General features: G+C 42.8%; 1 protein-coding gene across 1 annotated transcript in view; it reads left to right on the forward strand.

Annotated features, from left to right (window-relative positions):
• Positions 1-225: 225 nt before the first annotated feature.
• Positions 226-27350, forward strand: part of ARHGAP20 (Rho GTPase activating protein 20) — a 60369-nt gene continuing 33244 nt past the window's right edge. Inside the window, 2 exon segments of the mRNA XM_027884927.1 lie at positions 226-340; positions 10381-10466. Of these exon segments, the coding sequence (XP_027740728.1) occupies positions 239-340; positions 10381-10466 (188 nt within the window). The 5' untranslated portion in view covers positions 226-238.

The following is a 27350-nucleotide window of genomic DNA, read 5'->3' on the forward strand; positions in this document are numbered from 1 at the left end:
GCTCGCGACCCCCCGAGCCCGCCGGCCGCGCATGCGCCGTACTCCCCCCCCGCCGCCTGCAGACCCCGCCTGTGCAGAGCGGGGCCCGCGGGGGGGCGTGGTCTGTGAGGGCGTTTCCCACGGGGGCGTGTCCCGAAGGGGGCGTGTCCCGCCCTTGGGGGCGTGTCCCGGCGCGGCGCGCCCTGTCCATGGTGCGGGTGTCCCCGCGGCTCCCGGGAGCGCGGCGGCTCGGGGCTGCATGGACGTGATGTCCCCGCAACAGGAGCACCTCGGCCCGGGCCGCTCGTCCTCGGTGAGCGGCGAGGGCAGGGGCTTCGCCGCCGCCACCGACAGCAAGAAGGTGAGGCCGCCCCCGGAGACCGCACGGGAAAGCGCTGCCCGGCCCTCACCACGGCCCCGGAGCCCCCCGCGGGGGACACTGCGTGGCAGCGCGGCCCCATCGGGCGCTCCATCGCCGCGCCGTCGCCCCCGGGTCCTGCACGCCACCGGCGGGACCGGGACTGCCGGGGGAGCCGCCGGGGGAGCCGGGGCTGTCGGCGGGAAGGGCTTGTGCACGGGTGCCCCGGGGAACTGGAGGTGCGGTGCTGCCCGGTGGGGCTTGCGGGCTCTCCCGGGTCGATAACCTCCAGGACCTCAGCGGGGTTGCTGCATGCATGTCCCGGCGGCAAAGGGCGGCTGCTGCCTGGATGTCCGGGGTAGGTGAGGAGCGCCGCTGCACAGCTGTCCCGGGGAGCTCGGGAAGGGTTTGCTGGATGGTGTTCGGTGGAGCCAGGGGGCTTTGCTGCATGGATTTCCCGGTGATCGGATGCGGGGGATGTTGCTGCATGGATGTGCTGGGGCGATAAGGGTATTTGCTACATGGATGTCCTGGGGAGACCTATAGGGAGCTTTGCTGGGTGGATGTCTGGAGGTTTTGCTGGGGAAAGGTTTGCAGAATGGTTATCCAGGCGATCTAAGAGGGATCTGCTGCGTGTGTGCCTGGGGAGAGCAAGGGAAGGGTTTGCTAGAGATGAGGATGTTTGCTGGCTGCTCTCACACGTGCTTTGTGCAAGAGACGTATAAGAGGCTTCCTGAAGAAGCGCCTTGCGCTAAGTATAACATAAATGATGGCAGAAGAGCTTCATCCCATCTTCAAAACTGGTTGCAAAATCTGTTTGATGTCACTTTTCAGCATCTGACACAATGGAGTGCAAAATGCTCCCTTCTGTGTACAGCCAAGCACTTGTTTCTGCCTTATACTTAGCTGTAATGACCAAGCTGTAATAACCACATTCTTCCCACTGTATAAAACATGAATTCTTTTTTTTTTTCTCTTTGATTTAGCAAGTACTGTAGTGTTTTTCTACCCAAAGAAGAGCTGGTACTTTCCTGCCATACCAATTTTGCCTCACAATGGCATTTAAATCTAAGCACTGCCTTGTCTTTAGAGGTACACTTCAGAGGACTGCCAAATAGGCTGGTAGGATTAGAATGACTGGCCAGGCTACAGTGTCCTTTACTAAATCTGTCTACCTGGTGAATTTAGGATGCGTGGTATTAGAGACTGAGGTTGTGTCCAGTCCTGTGGCTAAGCAGTCTTTGGGACTTTGCTGGCTATGGCACAGTGGTGCAGGAAGGAATCCTGATCCCTCTCCTGCTGATGTGACTCTTAAGGTTGGGAAGTGATGCTGTGTTTCCATGGGTTGTGTCCATGTGTGCCATGTCCCACCAAGACACATAGCGCTGCAGCCTGACTGCAGCCCTGGGGACCTCTTCTTATGACAGCTGCTGTCAGTGGTGAGATGGTTGCCTGGAGAGAGTTTGGCCAAGACTTCTACTACACTGCAGTTAATACCTGATTGGTTTTTGAAGTGGGTGTGTGATACACCTACACAGAGTGTTGGAGTACCTTCTGCTGCCCAGGTGGGCAAAATGGTACAGTAGATACTCACCCTCTGCAAGTACTGTGATCTAATTTTAGATGGTTAAATTAACGGCTTTGATTTTATCAACCATTTCTTTCGTTTTTGCTGAAGACAGAGTACCATGTACCTTCCAACCTGGCAGAGCCCTGATGCTAGGCACCCACCTGAAATGAGAAGTTATGTTCAAGTACTGTGAAGATGAACACTTTTTTCTTACAAGTTCTGCTTCATAATTCAGCATTCTGAGGACAAACATTAATGGTAGCACTTGTGTTTCCTATTCCTGCTCCAAAGAGCCCACAGTCAAAGGAATGCAGACCTTGTTTTTGCCAGCGCTGACAAGAGAGCGGGGATATTACTTTTTACGGATCTTGGCAGCCCTTTTGGAATTCCTCAGCTTGGAGGCACATGCAACAGGGGTACAGATGGAGATCCTCCTGTGGAGAAGCAGCTTGAGACCCTGGCTGGGCCATGCAGCATATGGCAGCTTTGCACACCATGCACAGCCGACACAGGCAGCCACCAACATCCAGCCAACTGCTCAGCCGCTTGTCCATGGCCGTGGTGCTCCCTTGAGACTACTAGCACACCATCTCTTTGTGCCTCTCTGTGGACAAAGATTCCTGCCTTCATGCATGTACAGCAGTAGGCTATTCCTAATTTTGCCTGAAGCTGGATCTCAGAGACAGTTCAAATATTTCTTTTACTACTTGGGTCCCCTGGACTCTGGACTCTATGTATACCTCTCTTTTGTCTTCTGCATCAAGTGTTTTTACAATACAGAAAGTCTTTCTTGCTATCAGGGAACTTACATTGTTTGTATTGGTTGCATACAGTTAAATGGAAGAATGTGATGGCAAGAAATCAGTTTTGATACTGGTAATACAGCAATTTGGTTGCAAATATGTATTTAACATCAATTATTTTACCTTCTGGCAAAAAATATCCCCAAATATGTGACACTAAGCAACTACTGAACCTTTCTGCCTTTTTATTATCCTGAGTACACCTTTCTCAAGTTAGCTGAGATTTGCTACATTGTTCTCTGGTTTTTGAACTCCTACTTCATCTGCTGCTTGGTTGTCAAAATGAAGCTGAAAAATCACATGCTTGATCACACCATAGAAAATGTCTAGGGTTTTTTTCATGTATTTTGTATTACTATTTAAACTAATTTCCTGGAGCCATTTCTTTTCCTTTTCTTGGCATGCGAAATGGTTTGCACTGCTAACCTACCTCACAGGCAGTGGAAGGTTCTCTCTATTAAATGCTTACAATGCACTCAAGGCACCCTGCTAAAAGGTGACGTTGAAGTGCAGTGTTTTAGTTAATGCTTTCGGAAAATTCTGGACTATGTGTGATTGACCTCTAGAGAAGTTTTGTACTGACTGTTTAACTTAGTAACCAATACCAGTAAACCGATACAACTCTGAAGTGGATTGAAGTAACATGAGAAAAAGTGATCATACAGATAGAGCTTATTTCTACAAATTTATCAAAACAAACTATGCAGCAGAGATGTCTTTTATGCCAGTGTAGCCATGTCAGCAGTAGCAGCTGTGGTCATTTAACCATATTTATAAGTTCCTGGTGTTTCACTTCTCTCTTCTTAGAAGGGCTAGATTCCAACCAACGCTTTACACAAAACAGTATCTGGCAACAGAAGGAGTCACTCTTAGGATTTTTGCTGCCTCCTTGATGTTTTCAAGTAACTGCTTAACATGTTTTGGGGGCTCAGCAATTTTTAATATTTGCTCCTACAATATGAGCAAAAAATAACGATTTTGCACACCTAGCAAATTAGTATTTATGGATTGGGACTTGAAATAAGGTTTTCCATCACCATAAGAGTATGTTTCTTTGTGATTCTGATCACAAATACAGCAACAGTTTACCGGCAGGGAAAGGAGAGTTATAGTGTCCCCCAACAGGGTGCTAAATGGATAAAATTCAGGCAAATTCTTGGCATTGTAAGGGTAATGCTAGTCAGACATAATCTTCACTTTACTTATCTCACTTATGTCTTTCCCACTGTATTTGATGATACCTTGATCTCATGTTAGCTGATCTTATGCCCATATATATAGGTTTTTTAACATAAAGCTTGTTAAGCAGAGGTTTCTTCTTCCTGCAAGACACTATCCTGTTTACTATGATCCTGGCTAAGGATCTGGTGGGTTGCTTCCAAAATCACACCTGGTAGTGTTGGAAATCTCAGATGTCCAGGAACACTTCTGACACTCTTTAGTGAAGTGATGGAGAATTCCTGTCATCCCGCAGATATATCCTGCAGCAGTTTTATCTCTGATGAGGACCGAAAGGAACCCTAATTTAATGAAATCATGCGCCTAGTTGGTCCTTAGGTTAAAATCACCTTTGTGGGCTGTGCTGGATTACAGTAACTTACTGTTGTGATGTGCCTCCTGATACTGCTTTAATTATGAACTAGTGTTAGTACTCCTTCTCCTGTCTGTCCATGAGAGAAATGAAAATTATGCATAAAACAATGTGTTCTCGTTCTTGATTTTCCAAGCCTTGGGGGTTTTTTGTCCCTCAAGGTGGCAGTAGGAAAGAGAGGGGCTTGACAGGTGATGTGGGATCTAATACTCAAGAACTGCAGATATCAAATTTATTTGTTATCAATTTTTTTATCAAATTATTACCTGTTTACCTAATTTTTTCTTGAAGTACCCATATGGAATGGGGGAAATCTCCTCTCCCTGTCATCTGTAAACTGCTCCTGAGAAAGCCTTGCTGTACAGAAACTGGGGTAGAATTGTGTCCATGTGTTAGCCTCCCTGCTTTGTGTCAGGGTTGAAAGGAAACTTTGGGGTTCATCAAAACCGCCACAGAGTCAGTGATCTGAGCACTGTGAGCCCAGTGAGCTGACCATAGGACCCACAAGCAAAACGTTCAATGCTTTCCTCGTCTACATTTTTACTGGTCTTCCCCATCTCCATCTTGCGATGTAGATGGATGAGATCTTTTGAAGACATGCGTATCAGTGCTTCCAAAGATGTGTGTCCTTTGGGAAGTAGTTGCAGAACATGTCTTGCTCTTAGTTTCTTTCATCCATTTTTCTTTCTACTGTGAGATGGCCTCCCGTCTTCATCTTTGCTTTGCTCTCTAGCAGCTGCTGTTCCATGACAATGTGCTTTTGCTTCCACTGTGTTGATAGCTTTTTCCTCCTGTGACCCTGCAATTATTTTTTCCTCAATCATCCATCCAAAAATGGCTTTCTTTTTAGGAAAGTCCTTGTAAGTAAAACTATTCTGCCAGCATAAACAAAAGCACATAGTTTTGTCACCTGCTCTGGCTTTATGGTAAATGGTCTCTCTGTGGGACCTACATCTCAGCTGCCTGAGCCAGCAGTTCAAATGCAGTCATCTTCTCACCCTGTTTATGATGGCCCAAGAGTGTTATAGGTCAGTATAGGTCTATTTCTTGCTTTACCAAATTATAAGACATTCTTATTATTTTTGGTACTTTTGGATGACCCTACTCTGTAAGTCTAACAAATACTGGATTATAGTATGTAGGAAAAAAATTATTTATTGCCTCTCATAAGTGACCTCATGATACAGGGGAAAGAGTGATGCCCAGTTGTCCTGGAATATATGCTGAGGGTTGTTTTGATTTTTTTGATTGTGAGGCTGTTAGCTGAACTTTGCTTGACAGTTTTTGGTAAGGATTTGTGTTCTGTGTTTTGGTTCATGTCTAGCGAAACCAGAAATGCATGCCACAGATATGGTTTGTTGCTCAGACAACAGGAGCAGAGTTTGCATGGATGAAATTGCTCAGTCAGATACTTTTTTTAAAGAGTGGGCTTTGTTAAAATCAGACTTCCTTTCATTAGAAAAATAAATCAGTGAAAGGGAGAGCTTAGCCATTTGAGCCTCAGCTCAAGACACTGGCACATTTGAGGGTTGTCTCTGTCACCCAGTTAAATGACCCAGGCAGATGTCCCAGCCTTGACCCACTTCTGGAGTGAGCCTGTAAATCAGGGGCCTGAAATCCTTTAGTGTCTGAGGAGTCTTTAATAAGGTTATCTGCACATTGCTGAAGAGGCATTTCTGCAATGTTTACCTGTCAGTCAGGAACTAAATAATTTTTTCAACTATTTTGTATGAGTCTCCTAAATAGACATCAGGTAACATCATTTTCTCATTGTAAGCTCAATGAAGAAGCTCAATACAAGAAGGCAATTGTTCCCTGTGTTACTGAGCTCACGAGTTTGCTTGTTCCCTGTCCTTTGCTCAGATAGCTAGAAGAGAATTGAGATGATTAGCTCAATTTTCTTGGTCACCTTAGTTTTCTTTTACAGTCAGTGAAGGAAAAGTTCTCAGACAAGATGAACTGCATCCTAAATGTCTTTTTCTCTCTCTTGTCTATAAAAGGAGCACAGGACAAATAGCTCAGGTGTGTGAGTCAGAGGCTGAGAGAGAGGAATCCTCCCGCACATGTCTGACCATTGTATGGGTCAGGCATCTAAACCTGGCAGTGTGGGCAGTATGCACCTGGGGAATCACAGCACACAATCCCTGCCTTAGCCTGCCTGCTCCGATCTCCTCTATGGTTGCAGTAGCTGCTGCAGGGTATCCGCTTATTGCGTAGATTTTAACTCCTCTAGATGCTTGAAAATATTACATACACTGTATATGTTTTATTTCAGTTACTTGCCACCACAAAATTCATAGTAAGTACCATTAATTTTTTTAATGCGTTTTTTAATTCACTCTCTGCAGTTCTCTTTATAAGCGTGATATAATATAGTGATACATGTAACATGCAAGACAGTTCCAGTTCTTTTGATCTCCCCATGCAGAGGCTGCTCTCTGCTACCGTTTTCACAGAATAGAAATCAATATCATAACTTGGCAACATATTATTTTATGTAAATTCCGTATAGCACCATTATCCACTTCACCTGCAAGGCAGAATACTGGCAGTCAGGAATAGATTTTTCTTCCATCTGATGACTTGTGAGATACTTATGCAAGTTTTACTGTAATCCCTAGGGTGTTCTGATTCTTGAGGAGAGCGAGCATATTTTCAGTGACGGTTTGCAAGCTTATTGTCCTCAGCATGGTGGGCTGATCTGCTCATCACAATTTATGAAACAGTGTTTCAGAGTGTAGGTGTGATCAATATCTGGTGTAAATTCATTCTTTTGAAATCTATTGGCCTGTGTCTGTTTATACCAGAAATTACCCAAATACTACTGCCAGTCCAACAACTGAAAGTGCAAAATGTTTTTGTTTCTGTTAAAAAGCAGTCAGGACAACCACCACCAAAAATGCAGAAAGTATGAAGTTAAACCTGAATCAGAGGGGAGGGGGCAGGAACTCAAGCTTTTGAATGTGAGGAAGACAAAAATAACTCTAGTTTGTCCTGTCTGATACAAGATTATCATCTTTGCGTTTAGCACACTGTAAACATTCATTATAGATACTGATTTTATGATACATTTCACATGGGTGTGACTCAGCCAGCAAGTATGAGGAGTTCTCTTGGTGTTGACCTTTCTAATATTTACATGAAAAAATGAGAGGTAATGATGTGCGACATACGTTGAGAAATGCTTCTGTGTCCCATACTTAGATAATTGGTCATTGCATCTCCTTTTGCTCCCAAACATCTGCACTTGCTACAGCTGTTCAGGTTGTATCTCCTCTTCTCCACATTGCCATCCTTGCACATGTAGAGGCAATGAAATCGAGGAGAGCAGGTGTCTTGGTCCAGCTTAGCCAATTATGAATTTATCCTCTTTCTTCTCAAAGTAAATCATATCGTCATGATGGTCACTTATTTTCTCTCCCAAACTCTGTGCATAGCAAAATAAAAACAAATCACCCCTTTCTGTCTGTAGTCAATGTCTTTGTGTAAAGTTTTTATTTGCATTGTGTAATGTATTTATTTGCATTTGACTCACTTCAGTTTTGCGGTGAATTTTTTTTTTTCTCATCAGTGATCCCTTTATTATTTTGAGGCTCTTTTTTTTTTTTCTTTTTTTTTTTTTTTTTTTTTTTTTTTTTTTTTTTTTTTTTTTTTTTTTCCATCCTAAGATTTGCTTAATAACTGTACTAAGATTTTTTTGAAAGAGCCTGTGGAATCTCATCCTTGGAGGTAGTACAGACCTGGACTAGATGTGGCCCAGAGCAGCCTGCTCAAATGGGTCTTGCACTCAGCAAATTGAGAGAGGCTGATCACAGACCGCCTGAAATCCCTTCCAACAGATTTATCTCTGCCAGTTATTTGAGCTCTTATTAAACTTGCTGTAGTCCTAGACTTTACCTTCGTCTTCAGACATTTAAGTCAAGACTAGAATCTGTTTGCCACAGGCACTATTCAGCACTGCTAACCCAAGCATGAAAAGAATTGCCATAATTGCCATAGATTTTAAAATGCTGCTTTCTTTTCAGACTTAAGAAGTCTAAGGAATTAAGATCTCTTTGAAAATATACAAACTTTCATTGCATTTGCAGGACCTGACATGTTCCATGTTTTTATCCCCCTAAGAGCCACCTGCCCAATAATAAGTAAATTACATTTCCCACTGGGGGTTGATGCTTTATATAAACTCCTAAAATCTACTGGTTGTGTGAGATATGTGTCTTATCTTCTGTTGGATGTTAGACTGCATTGTTACACACGTTTCTTTTTGCCTTCATATTTGCAGCTATGCTACTTTTAAAACTGCTAACAGCTTTTCAGATTTGCTAGCACTAAGACAAACTGATTTCATTCACTAGAAAAAAAATAGCTTATTTATTTGTTTGTTTATTTCAAATCTATCAAAAATGGGCATCTCTTTTGTTAGTAATCTGCTGTTATGCAGTTATAGTCTGATCTGATACAGCTAAATATTTCCAGACTTAATTTATCTGTCTTGAGAAGGTTAATCTTTGATAAAACAGGGAGAAGGGGATAATTTTTAAAGGTGAATTGAAATTACATGGTTGAATTTATAACAATTGCTACACAATAGCTATAACTGAGTATCTGACAAAACAAACAAGCATGCTCTACATAAATAAAGGGAGAACCAAAAAAAAATGACACAATAACAGATGCACTGCAGTGAATGAAAGAAATGTCCTTGTCAAAAGTAAGTAAAATACTTAGTACTGTAGAGTTCGATTTCTCCAAGGGGAGCACGCTGTGCACCTGCCCAAACAAAATGTGTGCCACATCCAGCACATACATTGGCAGGAGAATCAGTTGTTCTGACATATTTGTCCTGATAGTCAGTGGTTATTTTTAGTACAAAGGAAGAAAGTCATGCTTTGTGGTTAGCTGAGAACAGAGACTTCATGACTGTCAAAGGTTCACCTGGTTTGCAGAGCTGGCCAGAGTAAGGGACCACTGCAGCATTGAATACTGCCCTGTTGGCATCTCAGGAGGAGTTTGACCCCAGTTCTTTTGTTCAGCAGTTTATTCTGAAAAGTATTTGAGCTACATAAGGTAACAATCACCCTTCTGGTGGAGGGTCAGTGAGGGGACAGGTCAGGCACCTTGGCAGCCGGCTGCACAACCCGTTCAAGAGAGCAGCTCCAGGGTCAGGGCCAGGACTACTCAGTCCTGCTTCTGTCTGCAGGAGGGAGAGCGAATGCGAAGCAGTGAATACATTTGTGTTCAGGGAAATGTGTGGTATTGTCTCCTGTGGGTGCTTTTGAAATTTTTTACCTCTGGGGAAAGCAGTATTGTTTGTTTGATCAGTATTTTTATTGTAGTGTTCAACTTAACTGAATGGAAATCCATGCTCCCTTGTTAGCTACTGACATTTGCATCTCTTCCTTGTGCTTTGTCTTTTTTTCCATGCTGCTTTCCCTGTCTTTGAGTGTCTCATTTTTCTCAGTCCCTTCCTAGTTCTGTGCTAACAATTGCCTCCCACTATCCTATTTTTCCCATACATACTCAGGAATGAAAAAAACGTCAGGACTGACTACTGAGAGGCAAGATATAATGCTTCAGCTAGATTATCAGGGAAGGAAAATGCACCCACCTGTGAAGATTTGGAAAGAAAAAAGGTAGCCCAGTACAGCACATAAGGTTAGATAGATAGACTCCAAACCTTAATTTATGGTAGATGTCAGATCTTACACAGAAACGTATGAAACACTTGAAATTTAAGCCCCTCTCTGGAAAACTGATAAATTTAAAGTACAATAAATTATTAAGGGACAAAAAGTGGTTGAGGACCAGCTCTAGGTGTTTATTTCATGTGCGCAGTGTACCACGGGTATCTGTTTATAGACACCAATCATCAGCTTTTCTGTATCTTTGTTGTCATGCTCCTGTTTTTCCCAAAAGGTGATATTTTACAGCCATTTCCCCCCTCTAGGGTTGCTGATGGCAATAACTCAGCCTTTTTCCCATGCTCTGAAATGGGAGACTGGCTGTGACCAGGCAGTATGCATGCAGTCACTGTTTCAAATCTCACCTGTGGTTTCATTTTGTTTCTCTTTCCAATCAGAAAATGAAGAGTTTGGCCCAGAGACGCCAGTCTGCACCATCTTTGATCTTTGTCAAAGCACTTAGCAGATCTCGATCAGCCTCAAGGTAAGTCAGTGAGTTTTGCTTGCTGTACTGTTTTGTACTTTCTCAGCCCCAAACTTGAGATGTTTTTGAGTTATTGGCCACACCAGGCTGTCGAACACAATTCGTGCTGCTCGGTAGCTGCACAACCTTAAAGCCTGCTGAAAGATGTGACAGAGCTCTCCTGGGTTTCCGCAGTGCTGCCACACTAAGCTGTTTGTGCCCCGTTGGGTGGGCAAAGCTGCTCTGCAATTTGCAACTGGGCATGTGACATTTGGGCTGTTCAGCTGTAAATAGTTAGTGACTGGCTGTGACTGCCTCCTGGGGAGGTGGCACGGGCAGAAGATGTTCCCTGCTTTTTACCTTGTACGCTTATGCAGTGCCAGGCATAACTCAAGATTGTTTATTGTGGAGTTGTGCAGTTTAATTTGAGCTAAATTTCTTCTGTCATTGCCTCCTTCATGGTACAGGCTCTCCAGGGCTCTGGAAGCACCTGCTGACTCAGGACAATGTTGTGGGCAAGGATCTGGCGATCAAGCCTTCTCCTGTCCAGTATTAGCAGTTGTGGGGCTGAGTATGTGGGTGTTAACCATTCAGCATTTTTTGTCCTTGTCCTCTGCCAGAATCAGCTATTCCTCCTACCTCCACCAATGTAAAGCTGCCATAGAAATGGGAGTTTCTATGGAGCAAGTCCCCTGTCCAGCCCCAGCCCTGACCTGCCATTTGAACCACTCTGCACACATAACTTTTGTCTCCCTGCACTACAGTTCATTAGACTTTCAACTTACAAAATGTGTTTATCGAGAAGTGAACCATCTGGCGGGCTGTTAATGCTTCCAGCTGTGTATTGCTCTTTATGAAGAAATGATATTGAGGGAAATTAGAGTATGGCTTTGTAAGGAATATTTTTTCCTACTCTGTGGTGTGTTAAGTAGTCAGTATGGAAGAAGTCAGAGCTTTGGAAAGTTTTTTGTGTTTGATCTAACTAGTACCTGGTTTGATATCATGTAGGACTCCACAGTATTTCAGAAACCTGTGAAAGTACTCTGTGAAAAAAATAAGGGTTGCAAAATAGGAGAGGCAAATTTCATTTGCCTGCTGGGGTTCAGACATTAACATTTTTCTTCAGTTCTGCTTTTTAATTTGTTTTATTGCCTGCTCCATAAGTATCAGAAATTGGAAATATCTGGAGAGACATCGAGTGTGACACACACCTAATATGTATGTTTTCACCTAAGAACTTTATGCTTTCTGAAGTGTAAATATGTCTTGCATGTATAGCCCCGATCAAAATTATTTCTGGCTTGTGAAAGGACTTTTTTTGTAAGGCCAGTTGGCAAAAACTTTGTGGTGAAGAGGACTGAAGAGGGGGACACGTTGCCTTGTTCTGCAGTAAGAGCAATGCTTTGCCTACCTGACCGACCCTGCTGTTTTAACAACTGATGGATCCTGCCTCAATCATGTCTGTCCTCTGTCTGTGACATGCAACCATTTAGCTGCTCCTGCTGCTTTGAATTGAAGTCTGTGGCCTTTGTGAGAGGTATGGGGTGAAGTCTGAGGATCCTGAAATCAGAGCAGGTGATTTTGTAGCTTCAGAGTCTTTGAGTTAAAGGGTGACACTTTGGATGGTGTTTATTATTGTTCACAGGAGCAGCAATTCTCACCTGTGCCTGACTTCCCTCTTTGGCTCTACAAAGCACATTCCTCTTCATCACTGAACTGATGGATGAGTTTGATCTTTCCACTCAGTTTGTTGTGTAAATGCTTAACTCTTGTGAAGTGCTTTCTCTGAAGGAGAGCTGAAGAGCAACAAAATGACGTCTCATGTTTTCTAATCTCCTCCAAATGTTTTACCTCAGACCTGTCTCAGCTCTTAGTTCTCCTTCTGGTAGACACAGCCAGTCTGCAAAATCCATTATTCTTCTCTGGCAGTGAACCTTAATACTGGGACTCCATAACACTTACTTGTTAATGGTTGATTAATGACTTGTAGATAATAAAGCTCCTATCTGAAGTTAACAAACATCTGTGAGGGATTTATTTGAATGCTCTCACCTCAGCAGCTGGCTCACCTCAATATTTGTTGAAATTAATGAACAAGTGCAAAGTTTAAAAGGGCAGGAAATACTTAGAAGCCAAGTCAGTTTGTATTTTTATACCACTTTATATGTCAGGTGTCCCTAGTTTATATACAGAGCATTTTCATAAAATGTATTGGCACCTACTTTGGACAGACTTACTTTGGGGCGTTTTAAAGTTTATTAATGCTGTTTATTCAAAGAAACCATTGTGACATCTGGAGATGGCTATTTAGCTTTCAGAGGATTAAGGTTTTTTAGTGGTGATGCCGTCGTAGCTGTCAATGAGGATGTGACCAAGGCAAGATGATCTAGCTGGAAATAGCAGATGCTTGTTTTGTGCCTTTGTCCTCTTATCCAGTTCTGAAAGAGAACTGTGCTTAAAATCTTGTATTTTTTTTCTCCAGCTATAGCATTTGGTTTAGTGAAAGTTCAGCCTTCCTTACAAATCTTGGCCTTGCAATGTCAGCCGTATCAAGAGAGATAGAAGATATTTGGCCTGCAGAAGAATTGTGGGTGTGGCTGTGCGGCACATTGATGCACAGGTGTCCAATCATGTTGTAATTCCTACATCACTTGACTTGTACCTGCAGGCAGCAGAGGAACATAGTAAATAGTACAGATATTATAGTGGATATATATTTTCACCAAGAGGTGAAAATACAGAGACTATTCCATTGCTTCCTGTTCTTGTTTCTCTTCCTTTTTTTCTGCACAGCTTCTTTTTCATCACAAAATAGTGATGAATAGGCACGTAAGGACTGTTCCACATCATCAGATGTCCTCTTTGGAAGCACTCTGAGCAAAGTTATTGTAGAAATACACTGGAAAAGTAAGCTTTTGTTATTTTTTTTGGCTGATACTCAGATACAGGAAAAATTAATTTGATTGTTAACTCCATTAATGTGTATGAAATCAGCAAAGGATTTGGGTTAGTTATACTTGGCCCTAGACCTGTTCTGCAGTTGTAATTTTCCTCTTACTTTTTCTTGGTGTCCTTTAATGAAACCTGCACAACTTAATGATATGGTTCAGTGCAAAACAAATGACAGGCTTGAAATAGAAATGTCTGAGGCCTCCATTTAAAGCATCAGGTATTGTCATCTCGCTGATACAGGATAATAAAGTAGTTGATACAGAATAATAAAGACTTGTTTCAAGTCAGATTTTCAGCCTTTGTTCTGCTGTCCCTCAAAACAATTTTCACTTGTGACAAAACCCAAGTTTTTGGGCTGTATTGTCCGACTTCTGCTTGCATCTCAGATATTTCACAGGGATAGCCAAACTATGTGCTGCAGTCACTGGCAGCTTCCCCTTTCCTATTGCACACTTGACCAGATCATTGAAAGTGATATTTTTACATGCTGAAACTTATTAATATAATTTCACAATTTCTGAATCTGCATGACCATTTAGAGATCTGTGTCTCCACACAGTAAAGGTGTTAAAATACTAAAAATGAAACAACTCTTTTTTTGCACCATGAAGCATGTTTATGATGTCAATTTGGTGTAAGCTGGAAGCAGGGGCTGTTAAAAAAAAACACTGAAGTATATTTTTTAAAAGGTTTTATGAACAAATTTCTAAAGAACCCTAAAACGAAGGTCCTAAAATGTCATCCCTACCCAATTTTATTGTGTGGCTTTTATGGTTGAAAAAGTAGAAGGTACAAACTGAAGATTTCAAAAGTTTCCAAGGTGTTTTCTGCCCTTTGCTACATAGAAGCGGTGTTATGCCATTCACGGAGACACTGCTCTTCCTTCTCCCAGTGCACAGTAAGTGATTCTGGCATGTTGTCTTCCAGGGATCCTGTGCCAAAGGCTAAATATCCCAGATAACGAAGATCATATGTGTAATCTAGTAATACATTCCACTTGGCGCTAGTCAAATACAGAGTGTTCCCAGAGTCTCGGACATTGTGTTTTCAGGGTTTTAGTCAGAAGATACGTGGATGATCCAAGCTATGTGACTAGAAGAAGACAAAAATAGAGACTTTTAATAAATGTAAATTGCCAGAGGGCTTTAACTGTCTCTTTTTTACAGGGAAGATGGCTATTTGGTATTTCAGGCAAAACTGATTGCAGGGAGGAAGGGAATAAAAGCTCATTGCAAACAGCTAGCTTGTTAAGTAGGTATTTCAGTTGTAACTCTTTTGCTCGTTCTTCGGTCACGTCCGCGACAGTGAGTAATTTTGCCTCACGGTGCAATCTCCGCGGGGTGTGTTTGTTTGGTGAAGCTGAGCACCGGCGCAGTGCGGCACGGAGGGGCGGACAAGGAGCGCACCCCTCTGTGCCTCGCGCCACAACCGTTTTTACCGGCCCGGCCAGGACCAGGCCTTCATGAGGAAGAGGCTCACCCCCCAGTTCCCTTGTCTGTCCATGCTGAGGTGGGTGTTGCTCTCCCGCAGCCCCACAGGCACCATGGCAGAGTTTGTCGGAGCGAGATCAGAATCAGCATGAATGGCTGAGGCCGCCTCGCTCTCTGCCAGGGGCCCCACCTGCCCGCCAGGCGGAGGAGTGACACCCTTGGCCAGGGCTGCCACAGCTGGGCCAGCCGATGGAGCCACTGCTGGTGGCTCAAAGGGCATGGCTTAGGGTCACCCTGCTGCTGGGCACAGCCCTGGGATGGTGCGGGACGGGTGACGCCTCGTGGCTGATTTGGAGGGGCTCTGAGGGACAAAGGCGCTGTGTGTGTGCCGGTGTCCCTGTGTGGCAGTTTCCGTGTGTGCCGTACAGGTGTGATCAGTGGGGGTTTGCCTCCGGAGCAGCCAGCAGCAGCAAGGGGTGGGCTCAGAACCAAGAGTGGGAGTTAGCATGGACAGGTGCCATCCCAGCCTGCTCCCATTCCAAATGCAGAGGCCACAGTTTGGGTGGGAGGGGGTTCCCTTGAAGCTGCAGAAGAGAGGTGAGCGGAGAAGCCAATGGGATAAAACGTTCACTTTACACTGGTGCCTTGGGCAGCAGGGGCAGATTCCCACTGTTTGGAGCAGTCAAGGCCATGCCCTGCCTGGGGTGCTGTTCCCGGGTGTGGACCTCATCTTCCACACCAAGGATTGTGAGAGGGTGACTGGGATAGCAAGGGTAATGCTGGGCACTCACCTGCACAATTGAAATGGCATCTCTAAAGCCACCTCCTGTGCCCTCAGCCACCCAAAAGGTGTGTTCGCAAGGGATGAGGCCTCTACGGCACCTTCATTCACCCTTACGAAGAGGCATGTCATGGAAGGAAGTCCTTGCAAGACAAGTCTTCCTGAAGCCGCAGGGCTTGAGGTTTTTGGGAAACACAAGGGCCGTCACTGTTGTCAGAGTGGCCCCCCCAAGGTGAAAATCAAAGTGGCAGCACCTCTGGGACAACCCTGTGTCCTCCACCCCTCATCTTAGAGTCTTTTGTCAGAGAGAATCAGTACACTCAAAAATCCAGAGGAGCTGTTTTATGAATCAAAGTAAGAAAAAGGACAAAATCCCACAAAATAGAGTTTCCCAGTGTGAGGGATTAAATACAGTCACTACTCATTTTATCTTGATTTGTGGTACTTCATAGCTTTTTCCACAAAGCTCCAGCTAGTCATCAATAAGGAGGGGAAATCCTGTTCCTAAAGACTCACTCAACAAAGCAAGTGAAAAGTTCTTTGCTTCTGTGTCTGAGTTTAGATTTAATTCACCCTCAAAACAGTTGATCAGGATTTTTAATGAATTTTTTCATTTCATAAAATGTTTTGATGTTTTAACACTTTATGCTTAGAATAGGCAGAAATCTCTGCATGAGAAATTTCCTGGATTTCTCCCCTCAGTATGTCGTTTCCCTGCCTAAGGTAAGGATATATGAATTTGTAGAAAAATTATGTGGAGTTTTTTTAAAATTGTTATTCTGTATCAATTTGCCCCTCCTTTTTATGGAATTGTACATAATTTAAAAAAATTTGTGATGATATTGTACAAGTTGTCATTTTTTATAGTATTTCTAATTCATGCTTGATTTAATCTAATTATGACACTGTAGTGTTATTTTCCTAAGACATGTGCTTGAACACAAAACTTATTTTTACATAATAATAACTGGGATAAAATTTTATTAACTGTTAACAGGGAACAAAGTGAACTTTCTGAGGCCTCAAATGGCCTTTTAACTTAGAAATTGGCATTCCTGTCCCTCTGCTGTGTTTTTTCTGTTTTGTTTTGAGTGTGTGTATGTGTGTATATGTTTGTTTTTGACAAAACCCCTCAGTTCTTCATTTATGACATAGAAACTGGCTTATAACAATGTTTGTACATCTGGAGATGGAAATGAGTTGCAACTCCCAGAGATATGCTGCTTTTTTTATTAAAAGGAAAGGACTAGAAGTAAACAGAAGGAAGCCTTGGAAGCAGGGTACTGAAGTTTAAATAAGGGATTAATTTTTCAGTTAGCGACTAACAGTTTAACACTAGTGCTTTAAACTGATTCCGTTTGGATAGAGTTTGTGACAGTTTTAAGATGAAGACAGTGAGAGGCACTGCTCATCAGGATGAGTGCAGGGCTCTGCTTGTCCAGATGTCTCAGTGTCCACATGTGCTTTTGGCTGCAGACTGTTTTAAGGACTTTCTGGATTAGGCCTTGAGGTCTGGCAGAATGCAGCTGTTGTCCAACCATTGTGTATCCCTGATTTTAGACAACAAAATCTCTGCCAAATGACAGTCTGGCCAAGCAGTTTGGGCAGCGACATACCTGAGGAAATCACAGACCAACTTGTTCAGACTGCTCTGATCATTTATCTTGTGTAAACAAGCAGAAAGGCTCTAATGATGTGAAGGCTGATGTGCAGCCTCTGGTGCTCTCACCTCTGACAAGGGTCAGCATTAAATAGGCATTGAACACTCTCCCTGGGCTGATACATATTGCTTCCCTTGATCCAGCTGCTTCCTTGTGTACCAAGCTGCTGCTGAAGAGTTGTAATCATATCGCGGGAGTAACAGTCTGTCTTAAGATTTCTTCTGTGCCCATGTCTAAAGTGTTTAAGTACCAGAGGCTAGATCCAATAAAGGATAATAAGCCTCAAGGGCAAGACATGGTAATAATTTCAGTACCTGAATCTAAAACCATGATTTAACGAACACTGTTTCAGAGGCTTCCTGACCTCTCAAGTGCCTCTGTTCTTTGGACACTCTCCTGCTGACCAGAGAGCTCCCCAAACACCTGGAGTTGTGCTTTCGCACATCCCAGTACAGCATGACTGCTGGCAGCACTGAACAGGTAACTACCATCATAAGGTGTAGGGATATGGGGAATCCTCTAATAGCTTTTTTCCCCCAGCTCAGATCACTGGTGGAATAGGAACCTCTGACTAACATGCCCGAGTAACTGTGTGAAAAACTTGTTGAATAGGTAAGGCAGATAGTTAACAGAGAGCGAAACAGGTGCATGTGGCTGCATGGCTATTCATAAGGAATAGGGGTCATTATGCTTGCAATAGCTGGCAACAGCAGGTGTATCAAGTAATCTCTTCTCTGTAATAGGATAATTCCTGTGCTGTAGTATTAGTATTAAAATATAGTTTAAAGCCCTTGAGGCAAACCAAAGCCAGATTTGTTCCTGTTACAGCTGGGACAGATGAAGTGACAGTCCTGTCTTCCATATGGCACCCGTATTGGTCATCCCTCTTAAAGAAGTGATCCATAAAAACTTAATCCAGTACAAGGACTGGGCAGATCCTGTCTTCATGTCTGTGATGGGGCTTTGTGAAGTTCATCCCACAGTTCATAGAATCACAGAATCATAGGATGGCTTGTGTTGGAAGGGCCCTTGATGATCATTTAGTTCCAACCTTCCTGCCATGGACAGGGACACCTTCCACTAGACCAGCTTGCTCAGGGCCTCAATCCAACTCAGCCTTGAATGCTTCCAGGGATAGGGCATCCACAACTTCTCTGGGCAACCTATTCCGGTGCCTTACCACGCTCATAGGAAATAATTTCTTCCTAACATCTAATTAAAACCTATCCTCTGCCAGTTGGAAGCCATTCTCCTTTGTCCTGTCACTACATGCCCTTGTACATAGTCTCTCTCCATCTTTCTTGTAGGCTCCCTTCAGGTATTGAAGGTACTGTTATTTTATATCTTCAATAATGACATAGACAAAGGAATTTCTAATCCATCTGACAGTCCATCCATCAAATCCATCACTTCAATTTACAGAGAAGGATGCTGTAGAGGACCATGTCAAAGGCTTTATAAAAGTCCACTGACCCTGAGATTAGCCCAGCTGGTTAGAGCACAGTGCCAATGACAGCAAGGTTGTGGGTTGATCTCCATTTGGGCCATTCACTTAAGAGTTGGACTCGATGATCCTTGTGGATTCCTTCCAACTCAGAGTATTCTGCGGTCTGTCCTTTCAGTTAGATTATATCCATAGCTCTTCCCTTGACCACTGCTGCAATCACTCCATCACAGAAGGCCGCTAGGTTGGTCAGGCAGGGCTTGCCCTTGGTGAAGCCATGTTGGCTGTCTCAAATCACCTCCATGTTCTCAATGTACCTTAGAATAACTTCTAGGAGGAGGATCTGTTCCATGATCTCCCCAGTCTGACAGGTTGTTAGTTCCCAGAGTCCCTCTTTTCTACCCTTTTTAAAGATGGGTGCAATACTTCCCTTCTTCCACTCACCTGGGACTTCACCTGACTGTCATGACTTTTTGAATGTCATGGTGAATAGCTGGGAAACTACATCAGTCAATTCCCTCAGGAATCTGGAGTGCATCTTATCAGGTTCCACAGATTTATGGACATCCAGGTTCCTCAGGTGGTCATGAGCCTGATTTTCTCTTAGAGTGAGAATCTATTTTCTCCCCCAGTTCCCATCCTGCTGTCCATCCACGTGAGAGGTGTGGGAAGAGAACCATCGAAGACCACCATCAAAGACTGAGGCAAAAGGTTTGTTAAGTACTTCAACCTTCTCCTCATCTGCTGTTACCAGTTTATCAGCATTGTTTATTGTTCCAGCTTCGCCTTGGCCTTCCTCACACCATTCCTACACAACTCAACTTCCTCTTTATACTCTTCCCAAGCTGCTGTTACGTTTTGGGAATATAGGCAATACCGGTCAGCAGTGGCTCCAATGACAGCTGTAGTTTGTGGAAGGATAAAGCATGGTGAAGGAGCTTATCTTTTAAAGGCAGTACATGCAGATATTTCTAGGTCACTGTGTGTGTGATTACTTTGTTTATAAGCAGCAAGTTTTCTCCTGAAAAAGGGCAGTTAAGAAACAGCAGCTAGTGGATTCCAGGTTTGCTTTACCTGGCCATAGATTTGAAGTCTGGCACTGTTTTGAATGTATTTTTGATTAAAATTTGTTGCCTAACTGCTGACTACCCAGATGACACAAGCCAAGGAGAAGAAGAGCCTGGCTAAATTACTGCTTGAGGAATGGGAAAATCAGAGTCTAAAGGGGCAGGACAACTGAGCAGTGAGACTTGGAGAGACTGGTAGTGGTATTATCTGATAGATGAACGAGGTGACTGACAGGCAGTAAACCCAGGCAGTCACCTAGAAAATGCCATTTCCTGGTTTAAAGGATGTATTCACACAAGTGCCTTCTTCTTGCCCATCTATAGCCTGTGTGACAGGTAGCTGCAGATGATAGGGCAGGCAGATATATGCAGGCTCATTAACAGCCAAATACAATGGTCCTGAAGGGATTTCTAAGGATGCCCACACCAGTCTTTTCAGCTCTTGTGCACATCAGCTTGAAATTACTTGTTTCTGTAGAGATCTGCAGCACATCCTAGCTATTTTTGGTAGCCCAGAGTTCTTGGCCTATTATATGACCTATGCTGAACTCTTGTAATACGGTTTGCAAGAAGATATATGAAAACCCCTTTTGAATAAAAGGTTAGCTTCATTCATGTGGTAAGTCAAAATCAATGGAGTTGAGATAGGCTTTTAAATGACTCGATTTTAATCAAGTGGGATTAAATGTCCCATTTGCAATTACTGCTTCTCAAAAAAATTAAGGTAGGACAGAAACCTTATGCTTTCAGTCTACCAAAATAATACTTGATCCTTCTACTGGGACATTAGTGAACCTGAGATCCCAGAGTGCTCCCCTGTATCCCTCCACAGAATGGGTAGGAAGAAGCTGTGTTGAAAGTAGCAAAAGTAGCCTGTGCCTCCAGACTTCTTGTAGGCATGAGAAGCTCCAAAAAGCCCAGACGACCATAGTGCAGAACTGCAGGGCTGGAGTGTTAAGTTTGGGCCTTTTCTTTGCCCTTTGTTTATCCTACTTTTTTCCTTTTTTTTTTTCTTTATTATTTTTCTTCCGTCCCCCCATCCCCCCAGTCACTTTTTCGGTGAATTTTTTTTTTTTTTTTTTTTAGTTTTTTTTAGTTTTTTTTAGTTTTTTTTGTTTGCTTGAACAATGAAATCTCTGTTTGGGTAGACAGTGCCTGGAATGAATTTCTCTGGTGCAACTGGGAAACTGAGTAACTCAAGGTGGTGCTGCTATGTCAGTCAGTAAAAACGAGGGGGAGCTGCAATGGTGAACAGAGGATCAATTATTCCAAAGGCAAAAAAACTTTTACTGACTTCTGCATGTTCATATGTCCTCTCCTGAACCTCCCTCCTGCTCAGGAGGACTTGAGCCAAAACCCCTTGAACTTGTTGATTGCTGTCAGAGTTGTATAACAGGAGTGGAGGACACCCACACTGCAAGAGTTTTCCAATAGGATTTAAATAACTTGCACTAATTTATTTTCTGGTGGGAACAGGCAAAATATGACCAAAATGTGTGGCGCTAATTTATACCAATAGAGAATTTTGCCTTGTGCTAAATTTTCAGAGTAAACACCTTGCAGCTGTTTGTTAAAATAAAACAAAAAGCCTTGGAATCAAACCAAACCACAAGCGTGTTTCCTGTCTCCAGCCTCCACGCTGTAGTGCATATTTGCTCTGCAGAGAATATTGTCCTTTTGGCTATGTAAAAATTATTTAAGTGGAGCTTGTTTTCAGTTAGGCTGCCAAGCTTCCATCCTGAAATGTGTGAGGATTTTGTTTTAACGATGCATTTTACTCTACAGCTATGTGGTTTTACTGCCAGACGACAGAAAAGTAATACAGTGACGTACCTCAACACCTGGAACATTTAGTGTTAATCATGTTATTCATAACATCATAATAATTTTTATTATGTTTAATAAGAGTTTGACATCATGAAGAGATTATACGAAACAATTTTTAGAATCCTATTATAATCTAAGTTCGAATATTTTTTTCAACATATATTATATTAGAATGAGTACATTGGGTTTTAGAAACAGAGGAGTGGTATCCAATTTCCTAAATATAAGTGATATATAAAATATATATAAACTGATTTCTGCCCTTAAATGTAAATTTGTCTATTTACCTGAGTAAAACTCACTCCTAATTAATATTCATCTTCCTTCCCTTGTCCAGGCTTGTGCTTGCCCTGCCAGTGCTGGAGAGAGGGTTGCAACACATTTCGGTCCGCAGTCTCTGTGACCCTGCTGGGACTCACTGCTTGGTCTTTGGTGCAGTATTTTCTGCTGCAGCTTTCTGAGGTTGAGCTACTTGCACAGAGTGAGGATAGCCCTGCACTAGAGGCTGTGAACTGAGGCTGACTCATGCTCCAGGGCAGAGGGGTCTCTGTGAGATCCACAGACCATAAGGAAAAACGTAGGTGTAGGGGGTGACTGCCTCACAGTTGTTCAAATATGTTACTTGGAAATAAGAAGTTGCAACCAGTAAAGAACACTTATAAAGTAGAAGCATTTTAAAAGTTAGTAAGTAATGCTCTTTGAAAAACCGAGCATATCTCACTTACTTCATGGTACAAAAGCTACTGTACGCACAACAGTGATGGCCTAGGGGACTTTAGCAGAGTGCTGCAGAAAATAGACTTTCTATTTCTGGAATGCTGCACTGTTTTCACGAAGTGCTGCTTCAACTGCATAAGATTTACCATAGATAACAGCAAGCAAACATGCCTAGCATCCTCAGAACGGAGCTCCCTTGGCATAGCAGGGATCAATTGACAGCAGGTTTTCAGAAATGGGTTGGCAGCCCATGTGATTAAGAGAGTTTTATGCTTGTCTATTCAAGTCTCCTCTATAAATAGTCAGTATAAGTTTACAGTTGCATACTAACTTTGTGTTGGCCCATATCTTACCTACCACCTTCCTGGAACACACTCCTACACTCCAAGCTCATACTTTTTTTTGCTTACTTCCACCCTCCAGGTATAATTATTATTTATTACAATAAAGTGCCATATAAACTTAGATGAAATGCATATTCTGGATGAAGAGGATTTGAAATGGGCAGATCCTGAGTATGTGGGTGACTTGCTGAGGGCACTCACTGGCCATAACTGGGAGGCAGTGACAGGAGTAGTTAGCACCTTTAAAAATGCAGAGGATCTTTATATATATGTATATATAAATATCTGCCGGTCTAAGTAGGGCTCTGAGCTGCAGATTGCTCTGTGTGGGTGAGCCTTGTCTGCATGTTGCCTTGTTTATGGTGAAAGGAGCTGTGAATGCCCATCCCTGAAGCCAATGGAGCTTTGCATGGCCATGCTGAACGGGTAGTGGGGATGGACCAGGCTGGACTGAGCAAGACACGGGAAACAGGCACGACTGTTGGCATCCATGTTTTAAGCTCCTTACTCCATCTATAGATGGTTTGTGAGTCTGTGCCAAGCCATGTCACAAGAATATCTCCAGCTAGATAGCATTAATGTGCAGAACCATGTAGTATCTCCATTTCTGCCCTTTTCCATCCACAGCTGGTCTGAGCAAATGATTAAGAACCTGCACAGGGCTTTGCTTGTTCCTCAGCTGTTTTTCAAAGATGAAGTCCCTTGCTGATAAATTTTGGAGGTAGATCTGCTATGTGTAATGCAGTTGTAGCCTCCTTTCTCTTCACAGCCCTTCTAGCATGGGGAGTGACTCTTTTAGCCATATGCTTTAAGAAGCCGATAGCATGGTAGAGGCTAAATTAATTGGGAGAATGAACAGGACCATCTCCATTGCCTTGTGTTCAGTCCCAAGCATGGGCAGTTGTTTTCAGTGAACAAGGAAAGCTCTCCTTTCATTTTGTTTTTCACTCTTCTCTTTTTGTGTACAGAACGTGATGATCTGTTTTGTTCGATGATTTAGTCAAAATCTATGATGATTTTGTCAAGTTGGCTAGACTATAGTGCAAGTCACATCCAAATTATCATTTATGATGAGTGTGTCAAAGTCCTGACAATCTTAACATTGCACTTAGGTGCACTGTAAGTTGCCCTTCAAGGCAAATCAGTATTCACTGCTGTGTTAGGGGGTTGTGTTTTTTTTTTTTTTTTTCATCTTATCTCATCTTATTTGGTGGGCTCTTGCACACCAAATTGGAGCTCTTTGCTTTTGGTTAGTTAAAGAATTGTTCTCAATACTTTATTTAGTTAAGTATCTTGAATGCAAAACACCCTCTAGCCACACGATAGGGGTAATGTGTCTTATGTGTTAAAGGATTTTCAGCTGTAAACCATCTTGGCTTCCAAGCTCCAGTTAGCAGGGCCTGCCTCATTAGCAAATATATGAAGCAAGCATCTATTAAGCTGTTATTGAAGTTCCTTCCTATAGGACTTCTAGGAGCTTAAGGGTCTGAGTAGGAGGCACAGAAAAAAAGTGCAAATATTGTTACCTGTTTTCCAATATAAGCTCTATTAAGAAAATGGAGGAATTTACCTTCTAGATCAGGCTTGCTTTTGGGGATGTCTTTAATGGTCATAAATCACACGTTGTCTCTGATTGATAATCCATTTTGGCAAAAATCTGTAACGTGGGCTTAACTGTAGATGTTTCTTATTGTGCAGATAGCTGCTGTTTTCATTAGCCTTGAAAGGATGTGAATAGCTCCTGCCTCTCTCAGTGGGTTGCGCTAGCCCAAAGCTGTGACTCAGTGATGGTAAAGTAAATGCTCTACTGAGAGACACTGGGGCTGACAATTCATTGACTTTATTATTCCTAAAAGGCACATTGCACATTTTTTAGGGCCATCCAAAACTAAACTGGCCTTTGAGATATAGAAAATAAGTTCTGTTGTCTCTGAATACAGTGAGGAGGATTGGCAGGGGTTCTGCTTGGTGGCCTCTCTAGCCTGTAGCCAAGACAAGGTTAGATTTATGCTGCAAGGTCTGTGTGTGTAGGCACATTCTCTTCAACATCATCATAAAGGAATTGGATGCAGGACTCAAAGGTACGCTGAGTAAGTTTGCCGATGACACTAAATTAGGAGAAGCTGTTGACTCCCTCAAAGGCAGGGAGGCCCTGCAGAGAGACCTCAACAAATTAGAGGACTGGGCAATCACCAACCATATGAAGTTCAATGAGGGAAAGTGCCGGATTCTGCACCTGGGATGAGGCAACCGCAGATGTATGTACAGACTGGGGAATGAGAGGCTGGGGAGCAGAACTGTGGAAAGGGACCTGGAGGTCTTGATCGATGGCAAGTTGAACATGAGTCAGCAGTGCCCTGGCAGCCAGGAGGACCAACTGTATGCTGGGGCCATCAAAAGTATGGCCATGTGGCCAGCAAGTTAAGAGAGGTGATTCTGCCCCTCTGCTCTGCTCCGGTGAGACTCCATATGAAGTTCTGTGTGCAGCTCCGGGGTCCTCTGCACGGAAGGGACATGAACCTGTTGGACTGGGTCCAAAGGAGAGCCATGAAGATGATTAGACTGAAACACCTCTCCTGTGAGGAAAGGCTGAGAGAATTGGAACTGTTCAGAGTGGAGAAGAGAAGGCTCCAGGAAGACCTTAGAGCAGCTGTCCAGTACCTAAAGGTGGCCTGTAAGGAAGGTTGCCTTGAGAGGTGTTAAGAGCCCCATGCCTGGAAAGATTCAAGGTCAGTTTGGTCAGTGCTCTGAGCAATCTGATGCATTTGAAGATGTCCCTGCTCATTGTAGAGGAATGGGACTAGATGGCCTTTAAATGTCAATTCCAACCCAAACTATTCTATGACTCTATGATTTGATTATCCTCATGAGTCCCTTTCAACTCAGTATGTTCTATGATTACATGATTGATTCTATGAAAATTGGAAAGAGCTTCTGGTCCTTACTCAGGGTTTAGCACTGCTGGAGGCATGCATTAGTTTTGCTTACAGAACATAGGTGTGAAATTAATAAAGGCTAAGTTGTTCACTGGAAGAGGAATTTGGAAAGTTATTATGTGTATGTGTTTGACAGACCAAGGGCAGCCTCTCATGTGGTTGGGCTGACTCAGGTTTCAGCCTTTTAATAGCTGCCATTTTACTACATTTTTCACCTACCTCTTGTGAAGGACTTCAGAGGTTAAAAAGCAAAACGGCATTTTATTTCAATAGGTATCAGTTGTGTGGAGAGTGTCGGTGCTGCATCATAAGAGGAAATCAACTTCTGTGACTGCAGTGATATCATCAGCAGAGAGAAGTTCTAGCAGAGAACAATAAATAAAACAACGGAGTGAGGTTTAGAATGGAGCATGGAGCAGTCTCTGAGAGGGATGTCTTACAGCTGAGATACCTGCAATAGCTCATTCCAGCTTAGCCACCTTGGAACAGATTGTTCCCCTGAGGCATCTTATAGCTTAATCTAAATCATAGATAGGCTGAAGTAGTCATCAGCTGAAATCAGGGGAAGCTTCCCATTGGCATAAATGACATTTGGATCATGGATTTAGTAACCACTTAACACAGGCTGTTAAACTCTCCCTAGGAAAGTATAATTTCTTTCATTGTTTTCACTACAAACAGATAATAAAGCTGACATCTCCATTAACACCAAGAATAAACATTTTCTAGGTCATGCCATTCAGGTATCAGTTTTATTGGAAACCCCAAGGAATCTCTGCAGGGGGAAAAAGAAGTATTTTTTGTGCTTTATAGCTTCTGGTAAATACAGGATCGATGAAGTGAGCATTGATGTGTTTGCTTTCACTCAGAATGCAGCTGGAATGTATTTTTCAGTGTTTGGCTGACTCGTGTGGAATTCAGTTTCATATATTTCACCTACAAAACTGAAGAGTTCTTTTAAATCAGTTCTTTTGAATAGGCACAAAATGCCTATTTTTATTAATTTGAAAAGTAACAGGCAAAAAAAATTATGGTCTGGAAATGCCAAGAGAGAAATCTTCAATTATCTTTCAGCTAATTTCAGCCAGTACAGTGATTTTAATTTTTTTCTTAATAAGTCATGAATATCTTGTAGATATCCTCAAATTACAAAAGTTTCTCCTTCGTTAAAATCCCGCATAGAAATTTCACACTTCCAAAATAGTATTTTAGGAAAAAATGTCCACTTAAGACTAGCGTTTTACAATGGCAATGCCATCAGAACATCAGTGTCAGCCTTGCTTCTACACAAAATGGAACATGACTGATTGCTGACTCTGCAGGATCCCCATCTATCGCCGTTATTCAGGAATCAGTTCACAGTTCCTCCTTAAAAAACTTGGGTGATGGCTTTTTTTTCCTGCCAAACTGGAAAGATGTTACTTTGTGGGATTTTTTACGTGTGTTAATCATAAAGTGACTTTTAGGGAAATACAGCGAAGGCAGAGAGAGCCCTACATCACTGACTTATTTTTTAATTATATCAGAAATCACATTGGCTTAAGTACAGTGGTTTGCCTAACTCTATTAAAAGGAATTTTCAAAGAATCGGCATTTGTATACTTAGCACTTTTTCAGACCTAGACCCATTTAGTGGCCAGAAAAATCATTGAGCCATTAAAAACTGAACTGCAGAAATATCTCTCTCACATGAATCCCTATGCCCAAGGATATTGCTGATCTGCATTTTCTTCCATGTAACAACAC

Source organism: Empidonax traillii, unplaced genomic scaffold (assembly GCF_003031625.1).
Source record: "Empidonax traillii isolate 1590-97213 ecotype Southwest subspecies unplaced genomic scaffold, ASM303162v1 scaffold9:size3134949, whole genome shotgun sequence".
Classification (NCBI taxonomy): Eukaryota; Metazoa; Chordata; class Aves; order Passeriformes; family Tyrannidae; genus Empidonax; species Empidonax traillii.